General features: G+C 39.7%; 1 protein-coding gene and 2 pseudogenes across 3 annotated transcripts in view; 2 read left to right on the top strand and 1 right to left on the bottom strand.

Moving 5' to 3' along the window:
- Dennd5b (DENN domain containing 5B) overlaps window positions 1-24,757 on the top strand; it is a 173,453-nt gene that overhangs the window by 24,574 nt on the left and 124,122 nt on the right. Inside the window, exons 2-3 of one of the 3 annotated variants that reach the window (XM_029560428.1) lie at window positions 16,111-16,176; window positions 19,832-19,941. In XM_029560428.1, coding sequence (XP_029416288.1) covers window positions 16,111-16,176; window positions 19,832-19,941 — 176 coding nt within the window. Of the gene's footprint in view, window positions 1-16,110; window positions 16,177-19,831; window positions 19,942-21,502; window positions 21,577-24,757 lie in introns of those variants that run through there. The other 2 variants (XM_008826984.3, XM_029560441.1) reach the window with 2 other exon arrangements.
- Window positions 4,476-5,214, top strand: LOC103728988 (annotated as a pseudogene).
- LOC103729104 lies at window positions 12,281-12,844 on the bottom strand (annotated as a pseudogene).

Here is a 24,757-nt window from a genome sequence, read left to right as displayed (position 1 = left end):
TCCACCTGCCTCTGCCTCCCAAGTGCTGGGATCAAAGGTGTGTGCCACCATACCCAGTTAATAAACCTTTGAAAGATAAATAACATAAATAAAACTCAAATAAAATATTGAACCTAAAAAATAGGCAGCGAGCAATCAGCCAGCATTGCCTTCTGGCCTCCACATGTTCACACATATGCATGCCCCACACAAAGAACCACAGCATAGAATATTTGCAGGAAATTGGTGTTTGAAGATAATGTCATTAATTCTGAAATTCGTAAGTTGAATGCTTACTCTTCTACAAATAAATTATCTTCACAGTAAGTCCCTAAGTTGGTAAATGGATGAGTGGATTTGAAAAAAGTTTATTTGGAAAACTTTTAAAATTATTTATTTATTTTACACTTTATGTGGGGTTGGGGGGTACTTGCTACTGTGCACATATGGAGATCAAAGGACAGTTTGTGGGAGTCTCTTCTATCATGTGTGTTCTAGTTTGTCTCTTCATTGTTGTGACAAAACACTCTGACCATAACCAACTTGGGGAGGAAAGGGTTTATTTGTCTTACATCTCCCAGGTCACAGTTCATCAGGGAGCCCAAGGTAGGAACTCAGGGCAGGAACCTGGAGGCAGGAGCTGGAACACAGCCTATGGAGGAATGCTGCTTACTGGCTTGCTCTCCTGGCCCCTGCTCAGCCTGCTTTCTTATGACACACAGGCCCACCTACCCAGGGGTGTGGTACCACCCACAGTGGGCTGGGCCCTCCCACATCACTCAACAATCAAGAAGATGCCCCACAGACATGGCCATAGGCCAGTCCAATGGAGGCAATTTCCCCAATTGAGGCTCCCTCAACCCAGTGTGTCAAGTTGACACGCTATACAGCACAATGTGGGTCCAAGGGATCAGACTCAGGCCATCAGGCTTAGCAACAAGGGCCTTTGAGCTATCTTACCAGACCAAGAGAAAATTTTAAAATCTTTTCACACGTTGTTTAAGCACTGAAAGTTTTTTCCATGTGCCAATTGACAAAAGCCAATAACCAGACAACAAAACCATCTGGTAGAGAGGGATACTTTTATTTTTACGAGGGTACAGTGTTTCTTTTGCGGTAGGGGGCGGAGATAAAAATGTTTCCAAAATTCAGTAGTGATTGTAATGATTGTATAACTCAGTGAATATACTAAAAATCACTGGATTGCATATTTTTAAAGGGTAAATATCGGTATATTAGGTATATCTCAATAGAATATTCCCCCCCAATAGAATATTTTTAAAAATTCAACTTATACATCCATATCTATTGCAATTACTGAGTTATCAGTCATTTAATGGAAAATTATGTGAGCAAACAGACAAAAGGCAATAGAGAGAAATCAACTGTACTTTCTTAGCTCTGTAGCAGCCTCCAGATCTAGTTATATTTTAGGGAATCTTAATGGCCTTTGTGGGTGCTTTGGAAGTTATTACATGTTATATATTAAGGTAACAGGATTGGAATATTGCATATTCTCATTCAAGTTCTAGTAGAAAATGATTATGTCACTCTGGAAGGTGTAGACTGAATCCAGCAATGAGTAAGAAAAATAAAATCCTCACCCAATATTTGATTACTTGATTTTGAAGAATTTTGCCTTTAACCGAGGCTTTTGTTTAATTTTTGAGACAGGGTCTTGCCATGTAGGGCTGGCTGGCCTCCAGTTCATCACCCTTCTGCCTCAGCTTCTTATGAGCTAAGACTGCAGGAGTCTGCCGCCACACCCAGGCACATAGTTTTTTGAGAGTTCACATTTATCCACTCTGGATCTTGTTATGCTTGTTTTCTGTTTCTGGTACTTCAGAATCATGCATAGAAAACCTGTGCCATCTGAACTCAAAGAGTGACTAAAGAAAAGTCATGCTAGTTCTCAGTATGCAGAAGAAAAAAGCAAATTTGATGCATCTCTTTTCTCCTACTTTCCCCTTCCAGGTCCCATAGAAGACATGCCAAAATGCAGAAAAGCTGAGCTTCAATTTTTCTGTCATGAACAAAACTCTTCTCGTGGATTTGTGTGCAGCTGTTTCACTTGGTCTTAATCATTTCCTGAACAGCCTTGTTGCAGAGCTTTGCTCTAGGGCTGCTTTCAGCAACCTTCCTGGCACAGGTTTAATGCTGCTTAGTCCCCAAACAATTCTAGGGCAAGGTTTCTTGCCAGGATAAAGAATGAACAAAATCAGTTTGCACACAGTCCACAGCTGCAGTTGCCGCAGTTAGAGTCTGTCACATAAAGACCATTTTCTTGTTTACAGAGATGAGGTTAAATGATCACAAAAGGGGGGTGGAAGAGGGGCAGGCTATGCTAGTGAATTATGATGCGGTTAAGTTATTAAACAATGTATATGTGTTTAATGGGATTGAATGGATAACTGAATACTTCGTTTAGGTGATTTTTAAGTCACTTTGAGATGGAAAGGTAGTGTGTATCCTAAAGGCTTGATTAAAAGTCATGTGAAAGATTTGTTTGCTAATAATCCTAGTAAAAAATGAACTCACAGGTGACATTTGAAATATGACAGTTGGTCTATTATGTTTTAAGTATATACCTCTTACACAGTGCAGGATGGACACTTAATGGAGAAGAAGGGCATTGTCCTTGGGTTTCTGAAGTTAGTAACATATCCTGGCTAGTCCCCAGTATCCAGAAAGAAAATTTGGTGCATCTCTTTTCTCTTAATATCCCCCTCCAAGTTATTCCCACAGAAAAGAAGCTGAGCTCCTTTCGAGCTGGAGGCTTATTCAAGCCACACTTGATTTTTACGTTACGTAGACCATAGACCTGAGTACCTGTGTTCTCTTAAAGTAAAACTGAGGGAGGGATGAGCTACACAGTCTCTTAAATTATTCAATTCTACCACTTTGTGAATTACTCATTTATGTAGTGTTACTTTCTTTTTTCTTTTTCTTTTTTTTTCTTTTTGGTCTTTTTGAGACAGGGTCTCCCTGTAGCCCCAGCCGACCTGGAACTCACTATGTAGACCAGGCCGGCCTTGAATTCACAGAGATCCACCTGCCTCTGTCTCCCGAGTGCTGGGACTAAAGACGTGCACCACCACGCCCAGCATAGTGTTATTTTCTAAAATATTTCAATCATATTTTTTTGTTTGTAGAGGAATCTTTGGTTGAGAGGAAGTGAGAAAAATCATGTCATTAGCCTGAAGCATGAGGTCTCCAACCTCCTGAGCTTCAGTTTACAAGGCTCCCTTTCAGTACCTCTGTTTTCTCCTCACTGCCCCAGTGCACAAGTTTCTTGGGGACCCAGTCCTCTAACTCCCAATAATGCAAGGCTGGGGTGAGGGATGGAAGGCCCCCCACAGTCTTCATGGGCAGAGTGAATAAGAGGGTATGGAGAAGATATGTGGCCTAGAGAGATGGCTCAGCTGTTAAGGGCACTTGCTGCTCTTTCAGAAGATCCAACTTAGTTCCCAGTACCCCACCAGGATGTTCACAACCACCTGTAACACTAGTTCACAGGATCTAATACTGTCTTCTGACCTCTGTGAGTGCAGTACTCCCATGCACAGACCCACACACAGACACACATAATTAAAAATAGTTTTTAAATTTATGCATTTTTATTTTATGTGTATGAGTGTTTTGCCAGCATATGTGTAAATGTACCCATGTTGTACAGAGCCTGTGGAGGCTAGAAGAGGGCATTGAATCCTCTGGAACTGGAGTTAAGAACGGTTGTTAGCCGCCATGTGGGTACTGGAAATTGAACCCAAGTCCTCTGGAAGAGTAGCCAGTCCTCTTAACCACTGAGCTACCTCTTTAGCCTCCAAAATAAGGTATTTTTAAGAGGTATGATAAGGGAAAGGCAGAAAGATAGAGAAGAGTGTGGGGGCCAAAAAGACACGGTAAATGATAACTCCATTATATGGTTCCTGGGTTCACTTCTGACTTCTCAGACTTCATGAGCCAAAGCTTCCCTTCTGAGCTATTCATGAGCTCTAGATTTGGAGGCTTCTGAACTTTGGTCTCTGTCCCACTCCTCCTGATGACCTTCTCAGCCAGATCCTTTGAATCATACAGAATACTAGTTTGAGCTAGGGAACTAAGACTTAACCATCCTATAATATTCTTCTTGGGGCCTGGAGAGATGGCTCAGTGGTTAAGAACACTGTTCTTGCAGAAGACCTGGGTTTGAATCCCAGCACCCACATAGCAACTAACAACTGTCTGTAACTCCAGTTCCAGGGACTCCGACAGCCTCTTCTGTCCTCCGAGGGCACTGCACGACACAGGTGCATTTACCTACATGCGGGCATAACACTCATGCACATAAAATTTAAAAAATAATTTAAAAAATAATATTGTTCTTACAAGAAGTGATTATTTTACATTTTTCAGACTGTGTTAGCTTTCCATTGCTATGACAAAATTCTCCAGAAAATCAGCTTAAGATGAAAGATTTATTTTAGCTCACAGTCTATTGTTTTGTGCCTGAGCCAAGGCAGAATATCATGGCAGTGGGAACCTGTAGTGAAGGAGGTGCTCATCTAGATATCAGGAGGCAAGAAGTCTGAGTGGGCAGGATGGAAAAATAGGGGATTGTGGGGCATGAGGAGGGGAGACGGGGAAGGAGCCTCTTGCCATCTGAAAACCAAGAACTCCAACACAATTAACAGCATTCGCTATAAAGGCTGCCAACATAAGGATAGTATTGCCTTTAAATATATTAAAATAGAACAAGACAGCCAAGCAGGAGATACCAAGATGCAGATCTTCGTGAAAACCCTGAAGGGCAAAACTAGTACTTTCAAGGTGGAGTCCAGTGATACCATTGAAAACGTTAAGCCCATTATCTAAGACAAGGAAGGCATCCTGCCCAACCAGCAGTGTCTAATAGTCACTTGTCAAACAACTGGAGGATGGCAGTGTTTTGTCCAACTACAGCATCCAGAAAGAGTACCCTGCACCTGGCAGTGTGCTGTGGTGTCATTGAGCCCTCCCTGCTCTAGCTTGCCCAGAAGTACAGCTGTAACACAATGATCTTCCACACGTGCCGTACCCACCTGCACCCCTGAGCTGTCAACTGCCCCCTGAAGAACTGTGGCCCACACCAGCAGGCCCCGCCCCAAGCAGGTCAAGGAAAGCTAAGGCTGCCTGCCAGCCCCTTGGTCTTCAAACCCTAAGAAAATTCCCTTCCATTTCCAGGCATGGTGGCACTCAGGAGGCAGAGGCAAAAGGATCTCTGTGAGTTCAAGGCCAACCTGGTTTACATAGTGAGTTCCAGGTCAGCTGGAGCTACAGGGAGACCCTGCCTCAAAAAGACAAAAAAAAAAAAAAAAATTCCCTTTCATTGATTGGACCGTTTAAAACAGGACCAAACCAGAGTATTAAAGTACCAAACCAGACTGAAAAGTAGGGCTTCTCTCTTCTGGATATTTTCTAGAACTCTTACAAGCAAGACTACTAGCTTTGTTTACAATGAAGATATCCTAACTACCTGTGTCCCTACACTGAGGTTTTACTTTATCAGTTGTAATTCTGTCAGTAGAACTCAGGAACCACCCCATGATCTCCTTTAAACCCCTTAACCTAGAATTCCAGCAGAGGCAGAGGCAGGCTGATCTCTGTGAGTTCCAGGCCAGTTGGGACTACAGGGAGACCCTGTCTCAAAAAGATCAATTAAAAAAAATTCCTTAACAAATCTTTGAAAATAGTAACTTCAGACTCACCCTAACCCTATACATTGCTGTGTAAAGACAAAGAAAGTGGACTCCTTGGCAAAGCCACTTCTAGTTCTTAGAAGTATTTTACTTTCTGCCCCAATACCTCTTTCTTTCTGGTAATCCCTGTGCTTAAGATCTATTTTAAAATATCTTCACATTTATTTATTATTTATTTATGTATTTGTGAGGGGGGAGTGCCACTGTGCACGTGTGGAAGTGAGAGGACAACTTGCAGGTATTGGTTCTCTTCTACCATGTGGGCCCCAGAGATTGAACTCAGTTTGTCATTGTTGACAGCAAGCACATTTACCTACTGAGTCATCTCTCCAGCCCTTTCTTTGTCTTTTTAATAAACTCCAACTCTGCTTAATATTGATTTGTCCTGAAATTCTTTTCTCTGGCCAAGGCAAGGATATGACTTTACTTAAGTGAAAGTCCTTAAAAGATCGAGAAAACTGGCTAGTCTGTTATCTGTGTCTCACTAAATAGTATATACTTTTCACTCCCTGTCACCTCATCAAATTTGTATTTAGGAAGATTTCTTTCCTGCATTATACAGTAGGGGTGTTGTGGTATAGCTATTTCATTAAGAGCCTAATGTGAGTATCATGGAGCAGAGATTGCTAAGGTGGTCCCTTAAAGACGGTAATAAAGTAAGGAAAACAACACAGTTGTAGCTAAGTTTGTGGTAATGAAAAGGGGTTGGTTTGCAGAAGCAGTGATCACTAGCAGCATGTGGTCTTGGAAGAATGATGGGGCATATAAAGGGTACAATGTTGTCTGAGAATAGGACTCCATTGATGCTCCTTTCTCAGTCATCACCCATACTCCTGTAAGTAACCCCAGTAAACCTATTTGTTCACCAAGGTGAGCATGGATGGAATCTTTCTGATCTGTTGGTGTCCTGTTTGGGGTGAATTAAGTGTCTCTACATTTTCCCAGGAAAAGTAATGCAGTGAGAAATTCGTGGGGAACAAACTTGAGGCTAACTAGAATAGTGGTGACATTCACTTAAAATAGTTTACATGAGACTTGATACTGGACTGGGCTAGAGCAGTGTCAGAAGGGATGAAGAGACTTCAATTATTTTAAAAGTCAAATGACTAATATGGCATGATTAGTAATTAGACCTGGGGGATAAAAGGGAAATCATTAGTAAGCATAGGGCATTTCTCTCAGTTCTTCCTAATCTGTACTTAATCTCATATTTGTGTTAGTGAAATGTTTGAATATTTTTGGTTCTTTGACTTTTCTTTATGTAAGATGGATTCTCATGCATGTAGTCCAGGGTAACCTGTCACTTGCTATATAACAGAAGCTGGACTTGCAGGTTTCTTTTTTTTCAATGAAAAACTGATGTAAGTAAATCCAAAAACTAACTCAGTAAGTCAAGAATACTATTAAGTACCTTTGCTGTTGTGTTTACTTTTTCTGTAAAGTATTTTCATAACATTTGGGGGAGGATTTTTTTTTTTACATAAAAGCAACCTTTATAGAATTCAGACTTGGTGGCTTATGCCTTGTAGTCCCAACAGTCCAGAAGTTGAGGCAGGAGGAGCATTTGAGACCAGGAGTTATAGACCATCCTGGGCAACCAACACCCCTGAAAATAAATAAATAATACCCTTACAATACTGACTTTTTCTTGACCGTGTTTCAAGTAGCTCCATGACTGCAAATGGACTAATTGGTGAGGGTGATCTTGATGCTCTTGCCTCTACCTCTCAAGTGCTAAGAGTATAGGCTTACACTACCACACCTGCCAACATTTACTGTTTTTATGATAGACCGTCACTCAACATTGCTATTCTTCTTTTTGGAAAACACAGACTTAAGTAGCTCACCCAAGATCACATACAGCATAGTCATAACTATATTTATGTTCTGGAAACAGAACAGCTAAAATTCATTCTCACATGACAAGAACATTCATCCATCTTTATGGTTGAAACACTTTTGTGTGCCAGGAGGATTTCATTTATTCTAGCTTATTTTCCTCAAACTCTTGCAAGAGAAGGGAGAGCCAAGAGTAAGTTCCATGATTTGGGTGAGGCTTGGTGTCATTAATTGACACAATTAGAGGAAGAAGAGAGAGTCTGGGAGACATGTAAGGTTCAATTTTGAAGACTTTTGAATTTGAACTGCTTGTGGAAGAACTTTCCAGTAGTCAGTTGGAAACTCTGTCCTAGAGAGAAGGATCAGGTTAGAGATACATATGGTCGGTTTTGTTTTGTTTTTTTAAATTTTATGTGTATGAGTGTTAGGCCTGCATATATGTAAGTGCACCCATGTCGTGCAGTGCCCATGGAGGACAGGAGGGCATCAGATTCCCTGGAACTGGAGTTACAGATGGTTGTTAGTTGTCATGTGGGTGCTGGGATTGGAACCCAGGTCTTCTACAAGAGCAGCCAGTGCTCTTAACCACTGAGCCATCATCTCTCCAACCCCAGAGATACAGATATTTGAAAGTCATTAATACGGGTGGTAGTGTCAACTGACAAAGTGACTAAGGTAAGAAAAGAGCAAAATAGAACCCAGTAGAACACCTGTACAGAACCCGGTAGAACACCTGTACAGAGCTATAAAAAGAAGTCCATGAAGATGACTGACAAGCAAGCACTCTTATTAACTACTACCCCATTCTTAAGAGTTGGCAGAAAAGAGAGAACACTTGAATAGCTGAACTTACCTTGTCTCTTGCTCTCTTTTTTGAGACAGGATCTCAATATGTATTCCAGGTCAGCCTCAAATTCACTCAGCCTTCTGAGTGCTGGAATTATAAGTATGTTCCACTATGCCCAATCTATAGCTGAACCTCTAAATCACAAATCTTCCTTCCCAGAACCCCATTATTCAGTCTTAGCATGAGGAAAGTATCAGATAAATTTCATTTGAGGCTTTCTTCTCAGAATACCTGACCAGTGCTCCTCAACATTGCCAATACCATGTAAAACAAAGACAATCCCAGAAAGTCATGGCTAAGAGAAACTATGGAAGCATGGTTACTAAATGTAATTTAGGAGCTGGGCATGGTGGTGCACACCCCATCACTCGGGAGGCAGAAGCAGGCAGATCTCTATGAGTTCAAGGCCAGCCTGGTCTCCATAGCAAATCCAGGCCAGCCGTGACTACAGGGAGATCCTGCCTCAAAACACACACACACACACACACACACACACACACGCCAACAAAAAAAGTAATTTGGTATCTTGAGTGGGATTCTGGAACAGAAAAAATACCTTAAGGAAAAACTGAATAAAGTTAAGATTTGTTGATTATATCAGTACTGGTTCATTAATTGTAATAAGTGTTCTCTACTCATGTATCAGGTTATATAATAATAGGAGAAACTGGTTATAGGATACAAGGGAATTCTTTCCTCTTCCCAGTTTTTCTATAAATCCAAAACCATTCTAAAAGTTAAGTTTACATTCTTTAACAACAACAAAAAAGCTAGTGATGATACTGACAATGGATTGCCGTAGATGAGGAACAGCTGATCCTCCTGGAACAGGGACCTCTGGCTGACTAGATTTACCAGAAGGGCAGATAGGGGGGAATAGATGGGGGTCGTAGGCTGCTGACAACACAGTGGACAGTGACAGGGAGGACAGAGTATGGAGGCCCCCGTGGGAGAGGAAGCCTGTCTATCTGATGAGTTTATATTCATGCTCAGATGCCAAGGAACTCAGAAAGTAAGTGACTGTGACCAGTAATAGTCATATATAGAGAGATTAGAAATGCATGTGAAAACGTCTCAATGTCAATTACCTTAAAATGAATTTTTCTGTATGAAACTGTGTATTTTAACAATGAAGTGGAGATCTTTTTAACCGTTAAAAACTCATTTAATTTTATGTCTTATAGAGTTTATAATGAGTAAAAGATTGTACAAGCATAATGATTCATCTGTAAACCTAAAAATATACAGCCAATTTTGAAGAGAAAAAAAAATATATCACATACTTAAAATCAACTAAATTGGCAGAATTATTACTTAAACAAAAGCATGCAAAAGTCACTGCATGATTGTTTATTTAAAATATGACTCTGGATGTATATACAGATGGGCTTACATAATATGTGGTTATTCATATAAACCCTCAATTAAAATGTTCAAGAGTTCAAAAAAAAAGCTAGTGATGAAATCCAGGATTTGGGCAGGCAGGTTTGCTCTGTGGGTAAAGAGGGCTGCCAACAAGCCTCATAATCTGAGTTCAATCCCTGGGACCCACATAATGAAAAGAAAGAACTAACTGCCCTAAGTTGTCCTCTGACTTCCCATGTGTGCTGTCACACACGCACGCACACCCACACTACCTTTTTTATTTTTTATTATTTTATTTTATGTATACGAGTGTATTGCCCGCATGTATGTGAGTGCACCCGTGTTGTGCAATGCCGAGGAGGTCAGAAGAGGGCTTCGGATTACCCTGGAACTGGAATTAAGGACGGTTGATAGCCGCCAGGTGGGTACTGGGAATCGAACCCCAGGTCCTTTGCAAGAGCAGTCAGTGCTCTTAACTGCTGAGCCATCTCTCCAGCCCCATCACTCTGCCTTTTTAAAAGTTTATTGTTCATTGCTTTGCTTTAGATGTTTGTCTCTCTGAGGAGCCATATACTTAGCCCACAGTAAGCACCCCCCACGTACTGTCCACCTGGAAATCTTCACCAGAGTCCAGCTAATGCTGGTGTCATATCCTTGAACTGTGACCTAAACAAATCCTGCCGCCCCTCCTCCTCCTCCTCCTCCTCCTCCTCCTCCTCCTTTTGGTGAAGATATTGTCTATTCTCCAGTGTCTATCTTGGCATCTCTGTCAAATATCAGGTGATTCCAATTGTGTACACCCATGTTCCCATCTTTTATTGATTTGCATGTCTGTTTTTGTGCCAGTACGTGCTGGTTTCTCCTCCTCCTCCTCCCCGTCCCCCTCATTCCCTCCTCCCCTCCCCTCCCCCTCTCCCTCCTCCTCCTCCTCCTCCTCCTCCTCTCCCCCCCCTTTTTGTTTTGTTTTGTTTGTTTTTGAGACAGGTCTCCTTGTAGCCCCAGATGGCCTCAATCTCACAGGTTTCTGCCTGCCTCTGCCTCCTGAGTGCTGAGATCAAAGGCGTGCACCACCACGCCCGGCTTCTTCTCTTCTTTTTAAAAAGTAAACTGCCTCATATATTTTATCATAGTAATAAAAATGGACCTAATAGGCACCTCAGACTTCATATCAAAAACTAATTCTTTTCTATCCAGTCTCCCTCTTCTTTTCTATCATTTCTTGTCTCAGTGAGCTGTGGTGCTGTTAGAGCCAACACTGGTACCATGCTGCCTTTTCTGACGACTCCTTTCTCTCACATCCATTCTGTTAGCAAATCATATCTTTTCTGTCTTTAAAATATACTGAGTGATAATTTTTCACAACTCTACTTGTTTCCCTAATATGGTTTATCATCATCTCGTCTAGATTATTGTCACAGCTTTCTGATTGGTTTCATTTTCTCCCTTACCACCCACAGCCTGTCCTCTCAGCTTCCAGGGATCATGTTGCTTCTCTGTTTCAAATGCCCCAGAAACTTCTTGTAGTACTCAACATAAAATCAAAAATCCTTGGTACAGCCGGGCGTGGTGGTACATTCCTTTAATCCCAGCACTTGGAGGCAGAGGCAGGCAGATCTCTGTGAGTTCAAGGCCAGCCTGGTCCACATAGTGAGTTCCAGGACAGCTGGGGCTACAGGGAGACCCTGTCTCAAAAAGAACAACAACAACAAAAAAAAATCAAAAAAAATCCTTGCTACAAAGACCTGTCTGTCTAGCTGTTAGTTACCTCTTTTACATTTATTTATTGTATGTGTGGAAGTTAGAGAACTTTCAGGAGTCAGTTCTCTCCTTCCTCCATGTGAGTTTCAGAGATAGAACTCAGGTGCATCATACATAGTGACTCACTGGCTGCCTTGCCTCGTGGTAGCTGTGTCCACCTGAGGGATTCAGCACTTGTTCTTTCCCTGCCTGAAGTTCTCTTCCCTCACCTGCCCTCACACATAGAATCAAGAGCATAGCTTCTGGAGTCAGACTGCTTAGATCTGGATTTACTGGTTGTCTGACACTCAGCCAATTATGTAGTCTTTTTTTACATTCATTTCTCTATAAAATCAGAGTAATAATAGGACCTACTTCCTAGGGTGATTATGATGGAAGGAGAGGGCTTCAAAAGTGTTAATTGTGGGGGCTGGAGAGATGGCTTACTGGTTAAGAGCCCTTACAGAAAAGCTCCACCTGTCTCCACCTCCCTAGTGCTAGGGTTATAGAAGCGTGCTGAAGTACCCAGCTTTTATGTGGGTTCTGGGGGATCTAAACCCAGGTCCTCATACTTGCAAAAGCCATCTCCCCAGCCCTGTTTATTATTTTTTCACCATGTGAATAGGGACAGGCTAGAAGATATTAATCTGTTTTTATTGTGCTCATTAGCAAACTTACTTTTAAAAATCTAGGGCTGACCAGAAGGGCAGACAGGGGGGAATGGATGAGGGTGCTGACAACACAGTGGACAGTGACAGGGATGGCAGAGTATGGAGCCTCTAGTGGGAGAGGAACATTTAGTTTTCACTCCTGTGTTTAATAAACCAGAATTCAGAAATAAAGATTTTTAATAAAAAAATCAAAATGTTCATAATTAGGAAAAGGAAATGTTATTTCAGTCCATTATTTCTGGTGATTTATTTTATAAATGGCTTCCATAAATACAAGTTCCTGGCTCATTTGAATGTTCGCCTACATGCTCGTGGGCAGTTTCTGTAGCCTTTTCTTGGCTGGAATTCCGGTTTCTCTAAATTCTTCCATTTCCTTGAGATATTCCAGTTTGCATTCTTCATAAAAGGCTGGATCATTATAGTAAGGAGTTAGACATCCTTTCAATGCAGAATTTTCTTTCCGACATTTTATTACCGTAAGGATTCCAGAATCTTTGCAGCATTTGGTAAAATCTTCAACTTGTTCAGAACACCTCTCTCTGTGCTTTTCTCAGTATTTTTGGAATCAGAACATCTTTTTCAACATGTCTCAGATGCTGTGGGGTCCAACGCCATCTCGGCGGGTGGAGAAGAAGGCAGCCACTCCCGGAGCTCCCAGGAGAGGCCAGGGTGGGGTGGGGTACATATTTTTAAATTGGTAATTTGAGATCTCAAACAAGGCAATTAGTACTAAGTATATCCAAGACACTTCATAAAAGACTATTTAAGCCAGGCGTGGTAGCGCATGCCTTTAATCCCAGCACTCGGGAGGAGAGGCAGGCAGATCTCTGTGAGTTCAAGGCCAGCCTGGTCTACACAGTGAGTTCCAGGACAGCTGGGGCTACCGGGAGACACTGTCTCAAAAAGACCAAAAATAAATAAATAAAAATCTAGGGCTGGAGAGATGGCTCAGTGGTTAAGAGCACTGACTGCTCTTGCAGAGGACCCGAGTTCGATTCCCAGCACCCACATGGCAGCTATGAACCATCCTTAACTCCAGTTCCAAGGGAATCCGAAGCCCTCTTCTGACCTCTGTGGCATTACACAACACGGGTGCACTCACATACATGCAGGCAATACACTTGTACACATAAAATAAAAATTATAAAAATTTTTTTAAGAAATCTAGATTTCTGTACTTACTCTGTAAGGACAAAGGTATAAGGAAATATTGAAAGACCTGGCCTTATGGAGAAAGATCCTAGTTAAAAAGAGGCTGCAGTGGGTTGTGGACAGAAGGAGAGGAACTCACAGGGACCTAGGAGGCAGTAAGTGAATGTTTTATATGCATTGTTCAGGCTCAGAAATAGCTTCAAATTTCACAAATCTTCACTTCCAGCCCCATAGGTTATAAACACCCTGTTTGTCTGGAGCTGAGGACAGTGTCCTTCCTCCCACTTGAGAGGAAGCAGAGACACCAGAAGGCCAAATCTGAAATTCTTAGCCATAGTGAAAATAAGTATATTCTTGGCATTCTTAATATTTTCTACAAACATAGTAGCATACTCTGCCATGAAATATTTCAGCTTTTAAAATAATGTTTGATTTTGTACAATTATCTGCATATCTGGTCAGAGTGAATTGACCTGGAATAGTTTTATATTACTTTTTAAAATTTTTATTTATTGTTTATGTGCATGTGTATATGTGCCCTGTGTGTATGCCTCATGTTTATGAGTATCCTCAGAGACCAGAAGGCATTGGATCCCCTTAAACTGGAGTTACAGACAGTTGTGAGCCACCTGACATGGGTACTGGGAGCCAAACTTGAGTCTTCTGTAAGAGCACAGTGCTCTCACCACAGAGCCATCTCTCCAGCCCTCTATATTTGCCTTTATGTTTCACTTTTCTTTGCTAAAATAAAAAAGAGGCATATGAAACAGTGGGGCTATTGGTAAATTGTCCTAGAATTTCTTCCTTAAGTGTACAGTGTTCTGTTATATGTCCCCGGGGGAATGTACTGACTTGTGTGCTCACTGGGGCCCTTCAACCAGGGACTTTGTATATTGGATGTAGGTCCATTAGAGATCTATTTGGGACCACCTATCTTAATAGTGTGTGTCAGCTCAGTCCTCACACGGACCCTAGAAACACAATGACTTCCTTAATTTCAGGTTGCCTTTAGATATGAAATGAGTCAGAATGTTTTTTAGAATCTTTTTTGATCAATTAATTTTTTAAAAAATTTTATGTGTGTTTTAACTGCATGTATCTGAGTGCACCTATGCATGCAAATGCCCAGGAGGCTAGAAGGAGGCATTGGATCCCCTGAAACTGAAGTTACAGTTGTTAGCTGCTAGGAATGGAACCCGGGTCTTCTGGAAAAGCAGCCAGTGCTCCCAAGCCATCTTTCCAGCATCTCAGTTTAGAACTTTTATAGACAACTTCCATAGCTGGTGTTTTGATTGATTGTCTGTCTGTATTGTGGGAAGAAGGCATGGAACGTTTCTGTTCCCCAGGTGTCTGTGGATAGACAGACTAGATGTTTAACTTGGTTATTGTCCTGGGGTCATTCAAACCTTGTGGTGAGGATAGAAAGGTTTTTTGGCTATCTCTAGCATGAGTTTCTTGTTAGCCTGTGTCCTTAGACAAGAGTCAACACACTTAATGGTTAATAGTGCTTAATAAGATGGTCAGTTAAATGAGATTTTAAGATTAGAACAAATTTTAGCTTGTTTTGTTTTGTTTTGTTCTGTTTTGTGAGGCCTGGCTTCAAACTCTGATCCCCCTGCCTGTACCTATTGAATGCTATGATTACAGCCACCATGCTAGCTCTTTGGACTTGCATAAAATGATTTATGAAAGGTGGATTATTTATAGTATTATATGTGATGTATGTTTGTGTCTTCACCTTAAATATTGAAGTGAATGTGAATGGCTTATTTTTGAGGCAAGATCTTGTTATACTTCCAGGCTAGCCCCAAACTCCTAGGCTGATGCAGGTCTTTGCTTCAGCCTCTTGTGCAGCTGAGACCACAAGCGTACTACCACACCCGACTTGAAAGTATGGTGTTTTAAATGTACTTGCTTTTCTACAGCGGTTTTCAATTTACAGAAAAATTGAAAATATAATATAAAGTTCCTATATCTTTGTCCCACATATAATTTCCTCTATCATTATTAATACCTTATGATAGTGTTGTTCATTTATTATGGCTAATGAAGCAATAGCACAACATCATCATCAAGTCTGTGCCCTATTCATATTTTTTTAGTGTTTACCTATTGTCTTTTCTTTTAGCGGATCACGGCACATGTGCTCTTTTACACTTAGTTATCAGGTCTTCTTAAGGTCCTCTTGACTGTGACAGTTCAGCCTTTTGTTGTTTTTGATTTCTTTGATAGTTTTGGTGAGTATTTATCAGGTATAAGTTGTTCCTCTTGAAACGTGATATTTTCCTCACGATTAGACTGAACTTGTGGGATTATATGTCAAGATCATGTGAAATTTTATAAGAAATTCAGTCTTCCAGAGTTGCCATGTCATTTTGCATTCACGCCAGCAGTGCTTGAGAGTTTTTATCATTCAGTACCTTGTTAGTATCTGGTATAGTCAGGTTTGTGTTTGATAGGTATGCAGTGCTGGAGGTACAGTTCTTAAAATGAGTCATTTAGTTTTACCCTCATACTTTATTGTCACTCACTGTTCTTGAAATTTGTCTTAAGATGTGCAACCCCCCATAACTGTTACAGATGTCTAGATAGAATTTTGCTTATTATGTTAAAATTGCCTACTGTCTTCATTCTCTTATTACTAACAGCTTGTAAACTACATTCCACTAGTGTTGAGCTATGTGCTTAACCTGAATGTCTCATATTTAATTGCTTTTGTTTATTCTCATTTTCCATTCTTCAAAATCATTTTCACTTTTTATTTGTTGTTCATAAGGCTTTTTGTTTCTATTGCATTATGTAGTTTTGTACCAATGGCTAGAAGCAGATCGTCATGGCAAGAGCCGAGATACTGCAAATACGACTTCAGGTAAAACAATAGCTTAAAAAAGGATGGGGTATTAGGAATCATTAGTTTAGTTCACCCCAGACTCATTATAAGTGTTTATCAAATTTGCTTCAGCAAACTTGTAGGTGGTGTTTTATATTCTGTTCTCTCATCTGCATCTTAATTTTCATGAAGACCTCATTTGCTTCAAGCCTTGAAAATAAATGTATTTACTAGCCTAAGCTGTCTTGGCACATATTTCCTATTTTCTTAGAAGGAAAGACTTAATTACATCTTAAATTTAGAAGATTACTTGGCAATATTGTTTGGAATTAGGTCTGTATATAGTTATGGCAAGGGTATTAATATTGGAACTATTTTTTTGGCAGTGCTAGGAATTGAACTTAAGCCTCTCACAACTATATGGATATCTATTTATTTCAAGACAGTAATCAAAAAGGTGAATTTTAATTTAAGGATGTTTATTATATAATTTCCATTTCCTGGTAATCCAAATTCTTAAACCCAGTCATTTTTCCTGCTTAGTGCTAGCAGTAAGTTCTAGGTTAGAGGCTTATAAAAATATGTGTTTAAAACGAAAAGAGAAAATTGTTCTCCCAGCTCCCAGGCCCCAAAGTTAATTCCAGGGTGCTCTTCTTTCACCGATTTTAGAGGAATAACTACATTCACTCATTTATAAACCCTTACCAATGATATTAGATTCTTATTATTCCTTAATTTCTTTCAAAATAATATTTGCCAAGACAGCTATATTTACAAGAATGATCATTCAGTGTAAGAGATACTGGTGGAGGCAGTAGCAGTGGTGATGGTGGTAATGGTGGTGGTGGAGGTGTTGGTGGTAGTAATGGTAGCAGGAGTCGGGCAGTGGTGGTGGTGGTTTTGTTTTATTAGATGTGTTGCTATTTGTGGGTTTTTCATTTTTTTGTGAAATTCTTTCTCTTTGGAGTTAATTTCCTTCTTTCTCCCTTGTGGATTCATTGTGCCTTGAGAAGGTGAGGTGTTCCTTAGGCAACAGAACAATTATATTTAAAATGACACTGTCATGGCTTCTCTGATTTATCGCCTATCCCATTTATAACTTTGTATCTGAATGGAGATAATGTTATTGTTTTAACCATGCCCAGGCAGGAATTCATTAAAAAGTAAGTATTACAAAGAGTTACATCGTGAGTTCTGTGCTGTTTCTTCTGTTCCTACAGAGTTTCGTATTTTACTTATATTTATGGATAATAAAAATAGCCATCTCTAGGTCTTTGATGATGGGCAAAAAAGAGATTTTCTTATCATTCTCTATTATCTGAAGATAAACTTTTTGGTGTGACTAAGGCTTAGTCAGTAGCGTAGTTTTTTTTTGTTGTTGTTGTTTGTTTGTTTTTAGAACCAGGAGGACATGTTTCTTATCTATTTATTTACCTAAAGTGAAATTTCATTGTTTGTTAAATAAAGAAATGGATAATCTTTAAAATCTAAGCATTCTTAGTGTTCACATTAAAGCAATAGTCTGAATCCTGACTTCTTCAGTCACATTGACTGATTCATGGATATTTATCTATTTAGTTTTTGTTGTTTAGATAACCTAGGTGCGTGGTTCAAAATTGATAAACTCACTGTTCTAATTCTGTTCCCAACACCCACATCAGATCAGATGGCTCATAACCAATTGCCTATAACTCCAGCTCCAGGAACATCTCTGGCCTGTACACACACACACACACACACACACACACACACACACAAAATTAAAAATAAAATCTTTTTTTTTAATTGATAAACTCTTTAGGGAAGAGCTTATTTTTGTTTATTTATTTTATCTTATTATTTGCGACAAGACCTCACTTTGTAGCCCAGATTTGCCTTGGTTCATAGTGATCCTCCTGCCTCTGCCTCCCAAGTGCTGGGATTATAAACGTGAGACACTACACCTGGTTTTAAGATGCCTTCATCAGTTTCTGTCCTGAAAATAGAAGCCATCAGCTCTTAGAATATGGAACTGCAGAAAAGAAAGACACAGAGATATGGGACTTGGCTAAATAAGTCAAAGGAATACAAAGGAAAGTGACCATTTGCTAGGAACTTCAGTTAGAGTAGTAGTTCAGCCAATGTATTTAAGTATTATCCTTTATTCATAATAGTTCCTATATGTTTTATATTGCAGTTTCCAACAAGATTTTAGAATGTGATATTTCCCTTCTTGATTGGTTAACTTTTGCACAGCTCAAAGCTGTTTTAGTATCTGCCTTTTCATATTTTTACCCCAAATGGAAACTGAGTCTAACAAGATGGCAGAATGTCCCTTCTAAGTCAGATTACTTTGTGATACTTTTAATTGTGCAAATACTGGTAAATTTCATTTATATTTTCTGTAACCATATTTTGTACTTAGTCTTAAAAAGTAGAAAAACAGGCTGGAGAGATGACTCAGCCGTTAAGAGCACTTGACTGCTCTTGCAGACGACCCAGGTTTGAGTCCCACCACCCACATGGTGGCTACGAAACGTCCCTAACTCCAGTTCCAGGGGAATCTGAAGCCCTCTTCTGACCTCCACAGCATTACATGACACCGGTGCATTCACATACATGCAGGCAATGTACTCATACACATAAAATAAAAATAATAAGTAAGGACAGGTGTGGTGGCGCATGTCTTTAATCCCAGCACTCAGGAGGCAGAGGCAGGGAGGCAGAGGCAGGCAGATCTCTGTTAGTTCAAGGACAGCCTGGTCTACATAGTGAGTTCCAGGACAGCTGGAGCTACAGAGAGACCCTGTCTCAAAAAGACCAAATAATAATTAATAAATAAATAAATAATAAATTAATTAATTAAATATTTTTTTAAAGAAGAAAAACACAAAACAATGAAACTGCTTTGAGGTCTTCTAATCCTTTGATATCAGCTTTTTGACACTGGGAATTTAAGATCCACCTACATTAAACTATTTTAAGAATCTAAGGTATTTGGGGATAATTCCCTATGGGAATTAATTTGGTCAAGCAGGTAAAGAATGGATGTAATGGTTGTTACTGAATTTTCTCATATATAGTCTACTTTTATCTTTCTAGAAGTTTGACAAGTAATGAATTTGGTTTAAAATTACTCATTTCTTTTAAAAGTTTAATGTGTTTCAGCCAGGCGTGGTGGTGCACACCTTTAGTCCCAGCACTTGGGAGACAGAGGCAGGCGAATCTCTTGTGAGTTCAAGGCCAGCCTGGTCTACATAGTGAATTCCAGGCCAGCTGGGGCTACAGGGAGACCCTGTCTCAAAAAGACCAAAAATAAATAAATAAATAAATAAATAAATAAATAAATAAATAATAAATAAGATCAGTATCATAAGGTTTAGCTTAAATCAAGATTTCTTCAGTGAAATGTTTCTTTATAAAATTTTTATCACCATAGGTTGAAATGAGTATAATTATATTACAGTAATGATGTTAGTATGTTTTTATTTTTAGTATTAGTGATAAGATATAAAATTCAGATTCTAAAGTTTTAAGTGTAGATTTCTTATTGATAGTTTCCTGTTGTCCATTAGGAATTTTGCAGCTCAGGCTGTTACAGGTAGAATATAATTAGTGTGTGTGTGTGTGTGTGTATATATATATAAAGTATTTTAAAGGCTATTACATGTTTTTAAGTTCTAGTTATTAATTGATTATTAATTATTTGTTGTAGGTGAAAATTTTGACCAGAGTCCTTTGAGGAGAACATTCAAATCTAAAGTTCTGGCCCACTATCCTCAGAACATAGAATGGAACCCTTTTGATCAAGATGCAGTGAACATGGTATATATTTTTATTTTTCTCTATTTTTTTTAGCTTTCCTTTTATTTTATTAAGATAGAGATGATGACTATATTTTGAATGCCTGCATTATTTAATTCACTTTAATCCTTTAAATAATTCTGTGAGAAATATAATAATGTCTGTGTTTTACAGGTGGGGAAACTGAGTCTCAGAGGAGTTAGTTACTCGAGCTTCTACAGCTAGCAATTATACACAGCAGAACCCCAAAATCCATATTATTTCCTACTATTAAGCTGTGTGTGGGTTTGTATTAGCTGCTTTGATAAGCAGTGATACCACTTTGCTTGAGGGAAGGGGCATGGCTATAGTTTCCATATTTTAAGGAATATAATGAAGTTATAATTTCCCATTTTCACAGACATCATGAAGATGCCCTTCAGAACTTAAAAAATATTTTATATTTATTTTATTTATTTGTGGACACACTCATGCCATACACAGTGTATGTACGGAGGTCAGAAGATAACTTGCTGAAGTCTTTCTCCTTCCACAAAGTGGGTTGTGGGGATCAAACTCAGATCATCAGGCCTGGTGGAAGCACCTTTCCCACTGAGTCATCTCACTGACTTTTCTTTTTCTTGACAGACAAGATTTCACTCTGTAGACAGGCTTCAAACACACTATGTAGTCCAGACTGGCCTTGAATTTTCAGGTGCTGTGATTCTAGGTGTGAACCACCATACCCAAGGTGGAAAAGAACTTAAATGCATCATTTAGACATTAGTAGGAATTTGTTTATAAGGTATCTGAATCCATGTAATATGTTATTCAGTAGTGATTAAAAGACTCCTTTGAACTGGCAGGATAGCTTAGGGGGTAAAAGTACTTGTCATGCAAACCTGGTGACTTGAGTTTAGTTCTCATATCCCACAGTTGAAGGAGAGAACCAACTCCTGAAAGTTGTTCTGTCCCCTCCATACACAGACAATAATAGTAAATAAAACAAAATTTATAAGCAAATAAACAAATAAATGTCTCCTTAGAGTTTCTTAGACATGAAGTAGGTGATAGTTTTCTTAATACTCTAGGAAGAGTCCTACTTAGAGCTTCTTAGACATGAAGTAGGGGATAGTTTTCTTAATACTCTAGGAAGAGTCCTACTTAGAGCTTCTTAGACATGAAGTAGGGGATAGTTTTCTCAGTGCTCTAGGAAGAGTCCTACTTAAAAAAGCCTTGGCAATACTTTCAACCTTCATCATCTCCATAGCAAACATAATTCAAGAGATCCCAAAGTGAGCAAATCAGAGATTAGACATGATGGATGCAAAAATGATTGGTGGCAGATTAAGACCTGTGATAGATGTAGTTCTTCTTGAATTCCAAGATAAGGCAGAACCAAAAGACCTAAAAGATTCCATTACGACCTGATTCTAAGGAAAGGGAATAACTTGGTAGATGTCTGCCAGGTACTCTATGATATTTTCACATGTATGTTATGATGGTTCATCTTCATTGTCAACTTACATGATTTGGAATTACCCAGGAGACCCTTGTTCCCTAGGTGTATCTTTGAAGATATTTGCAAAGAGGTTTAACTAAAGAGGAAAGACCGATCTATTGTAGGTGGTACCGTGGGCTGTGTCCCAGACTGAAGAAAAAGGGAAAATGAAGAAAGTAAGTGAGCACCTGTGCTTACCTCCCTCTGCTTTCTGACTGTGGATGCAGTATGATCAGCTGCCTCATACTCCTACCATCAAATGCCTTCTTGCCGTGATAGACTGTATGTCCTCTTAAACCATGAACCAAAATATATCCTTTCCTTTCTTGAGTGCTTTTGACAGGTATTTGGTCATAATAATGGAAAAGTAACCACTATACATATTTTCACAGTCCCAGTGTGGATTCTTGTTCTTATTTCACACATTTGAAGTAACTTACCCATAATCCTATAGCATCTGAATCTAAATCTAGATCATTCTTACTCTGTAGCTCATTTCCCCCCACTGCCTTGGTGTCTCTTCAAGAGAAAAGCTGTGTATCTTAGAGTGATTTTCATCAGAACTTATATATGCCACACTGGACCCTTCATGATACTTCTGTAGCATTGTAAAGCTTTTCCAGTGTTGGCTTGATCCAGGCATGGTTAGCCTTGTGTTCTTGTGAGAATAAATGCTCAAAGCGCTTGCCACCCAGACTTTGATTTTTTTTTTTTTATGGTGTACAACGCAATGTAGTTGTGTTACCAACGTGTATGCAATACTAAAATAACCAGAGGTGCTTTTGTTGTAGGTTAATTCTGGTTTTGGTGAAGTTAGTACCACAAAGAGTGGATAACAACAGCTCTTGGTTATCTTTTTGAGACCCAGGGGAGCCCATACAGCTTTTTACTAGATAGCAGCAGCGATTCCAGAGCAACAGGATAGTGGTTGTTTGTGGCAGCAAATCAGCAGAGAGACATCAAGGAGAAGAGTATCTAACCCTGGAACTGGAGTTAGAGGTGGTTGTTAATCTCTTTGTGGGTGCTGGCAATCGAACCTGGGTTCTCTGCTAGGACGGCCAGTGCTCTTAGCCACTGAGCCATTTCTCCAGCTCCCGGATTATAATTCTTGATCTTTGTCAATTAATAAGCTTTTTTAGTTTTTTAAACAGGGTCTTACTATGTAGCCCTTGCTGGCCTCGAGCTCTCTTTGTAGACAAGGCTGGCCTTGAACTCACAGAGATTTGCCTACCTCTGCCTCCCAAGTGCTGAGATTAAAGGTGTGTGCTATCACACATGGCCAAATAAGCTACTTCAAAGTATAAATGATTCTGTGAAAAATCAGAGTGATGTTCAAAACTAGGGTCTTACTACAGTATGAATCTATAGTGTTTCAGAGCAAAAATGCCACATCTGATATGTTTTCTTTAATCTCTTGAACCAGTAAGTAGTGAGCTATCCATGATAGCTTTTGTCTCTGCAAAATATTCATCTTAAAAGCAGTTGTCACTTTCCTTCATCTGTCTTTACTTTTTTCTTTGCCTTTTGCTTCAGAGGTTATTTCATGCAAGCAGCAAAAGTCTCTCTCTGTACATTCTAGTGGTTAGTGATCACACAGCATTTTGGTTTTTGCTGCAAATCTAAAAGGATTTGCTAGCACTCCTTGAAAATCTCTGAAATGTATCCTATTAAACTAGTCTGCATTTGGGTCATAGATTTGCTGCCCTTAATTTCCTCTTTGATTTATTAATAAGTACATTTGTATGAGGCTAAAATATATTCTTACCCAACAGTATAAAGCTTTGTTTTGTCTTTAGCAAAATCTCTCTACACCACCTTTTATAATATCAGTCATTCCTTGACCAATCAAGTGATACTCTATTCAGAGGTCATTAGTTTTGCATATACATTAGTACTCAAACCAGTGAACATTGTAAATAAAAACTGTGAGTACACTGTAAATATTATAGAAAATAAATACAAGTGACAGGTGAAATTGTCACTTGTTTCTGGATTACTTGCTTTCTATGTCTCTGTTGCTAATTCAGGAATTTTTTTATGAAAAGCTAAGACAAAATACTATAAATGGAAAAGAGAAGAATACAGCAGTCGTATACCCCAAACCCAGAACTAACATGTTACCATTCACACGTTTGCTTCAGGTCTGTGCTTTTAGTCTTAAATGAAACGAAGTGTTGCAAACCTGAGCTAAAGTTTGTTCTCTTTCTCCCCCAGCCTCCCTTTCAGATCTCTTTGAGATAATTTGCATACAGGCATTCATGACTGGTTTGGTTTTTGGTTTAGGAGCTTGTTTGTTTGGGTAAAGAGTCTTAGCCAATTATGACCATGAATTTTTGATCCTCCTGCCTCTGCTTCTTGAGTGCTGGGATTAGAGTTGTGTGGTGTCGGGGATCGAATCCAGGAACCCATGTGTACTAGGCAAGGACCTTACCACCTGAGCTATAGCCCTAGTCCTTCATTACTGTTTTTTGTTTGTTTTTTAAATATTTTATTTATTATTTTTATGTGTACAAGTGTATTGCCTGCATGTATGTGAGTGCACCCATGTTGTGCAATGCCGCGGAGGTCAGAAGAGGGCTTCAGATTCCCCTGGAACTGGAGTTAAGGACGGTTCATAGCCGCCATGTGGGTGCTGGGAATCGAATCCGGGTCCTCTGCAAGAGCAATCAGTGCTCTTAACCGCTGAGCCATCTCTCTAGCCCTCACATTTATGTATAAATGTTCTAGTTATCCTTAAGGATGTGTGACACTTGGGAGTTCTTAAGAAGAAAAATGGTCAGTGTCTTTTTAGGCAAGTTATATTAAGTATAAGAATTCTGTTTAGGGGCTGGAGAGCTGGTGGTTAAGAGCACTAACTATTCACGCAGAGGATCCAGGTTTGATTCCCAGCACCCACTTGGCAACTAACAACTGTCCTAACTCCAGTTCCAGGGGATCTGACACCCTGTTCTGACCTCCAAGGGCATTGCATGACATGGGTACACTTACATACATGCAGGCACACTTGTGCACATAAAATAAAAATAATAAAATTTTTTAAAAAACGAAAACAAAATTCTGTTTAGGGGGCTGGAGAGATGGCTCAGTGGTTAAGAGCACTGACTGCTCTTGCAGAGGACCTGAGTTCGATTCCCAGCACCCACCTGGCGGATAACAACCATCTGTAACTCTAGTTCCAGGGGAATACAACACCCTCTTCTGACCACCTCAGGAATTGCATGACAGGGTGCACTTACTCACATGCAGGTAATACACTTATATACATAAAGAAAAAATAGCCGGGTTTGGTGGCACACGCCTTTAATCCCAGCACTCGGGAGGCAGAGGCAGGCAGGCAGATCTCTGTGATTTCAAGGC

Source organism: Nannospalax galili, unplaced genomic scaffold, assembly GCF_000622305.1.
Source record: "Nannospalax galili isolate Female #2095 unplaced genomic scaffold, S.galili_v1.0 scaffold710, whole genome shotgun sequence".
In the NCBI taxonomy this organism is placed as follows: Eukaryota; Metazoa; Chordata; class Mammalia; order Rodentia; family Spalacidae; genus Nannospalax; species Nannospalax galili.
The sequence above is the reverse complement of the archived record's forward strand: the minus strand, read 5'-3'. Positions and strand labels throughout refer to the sequence as shown.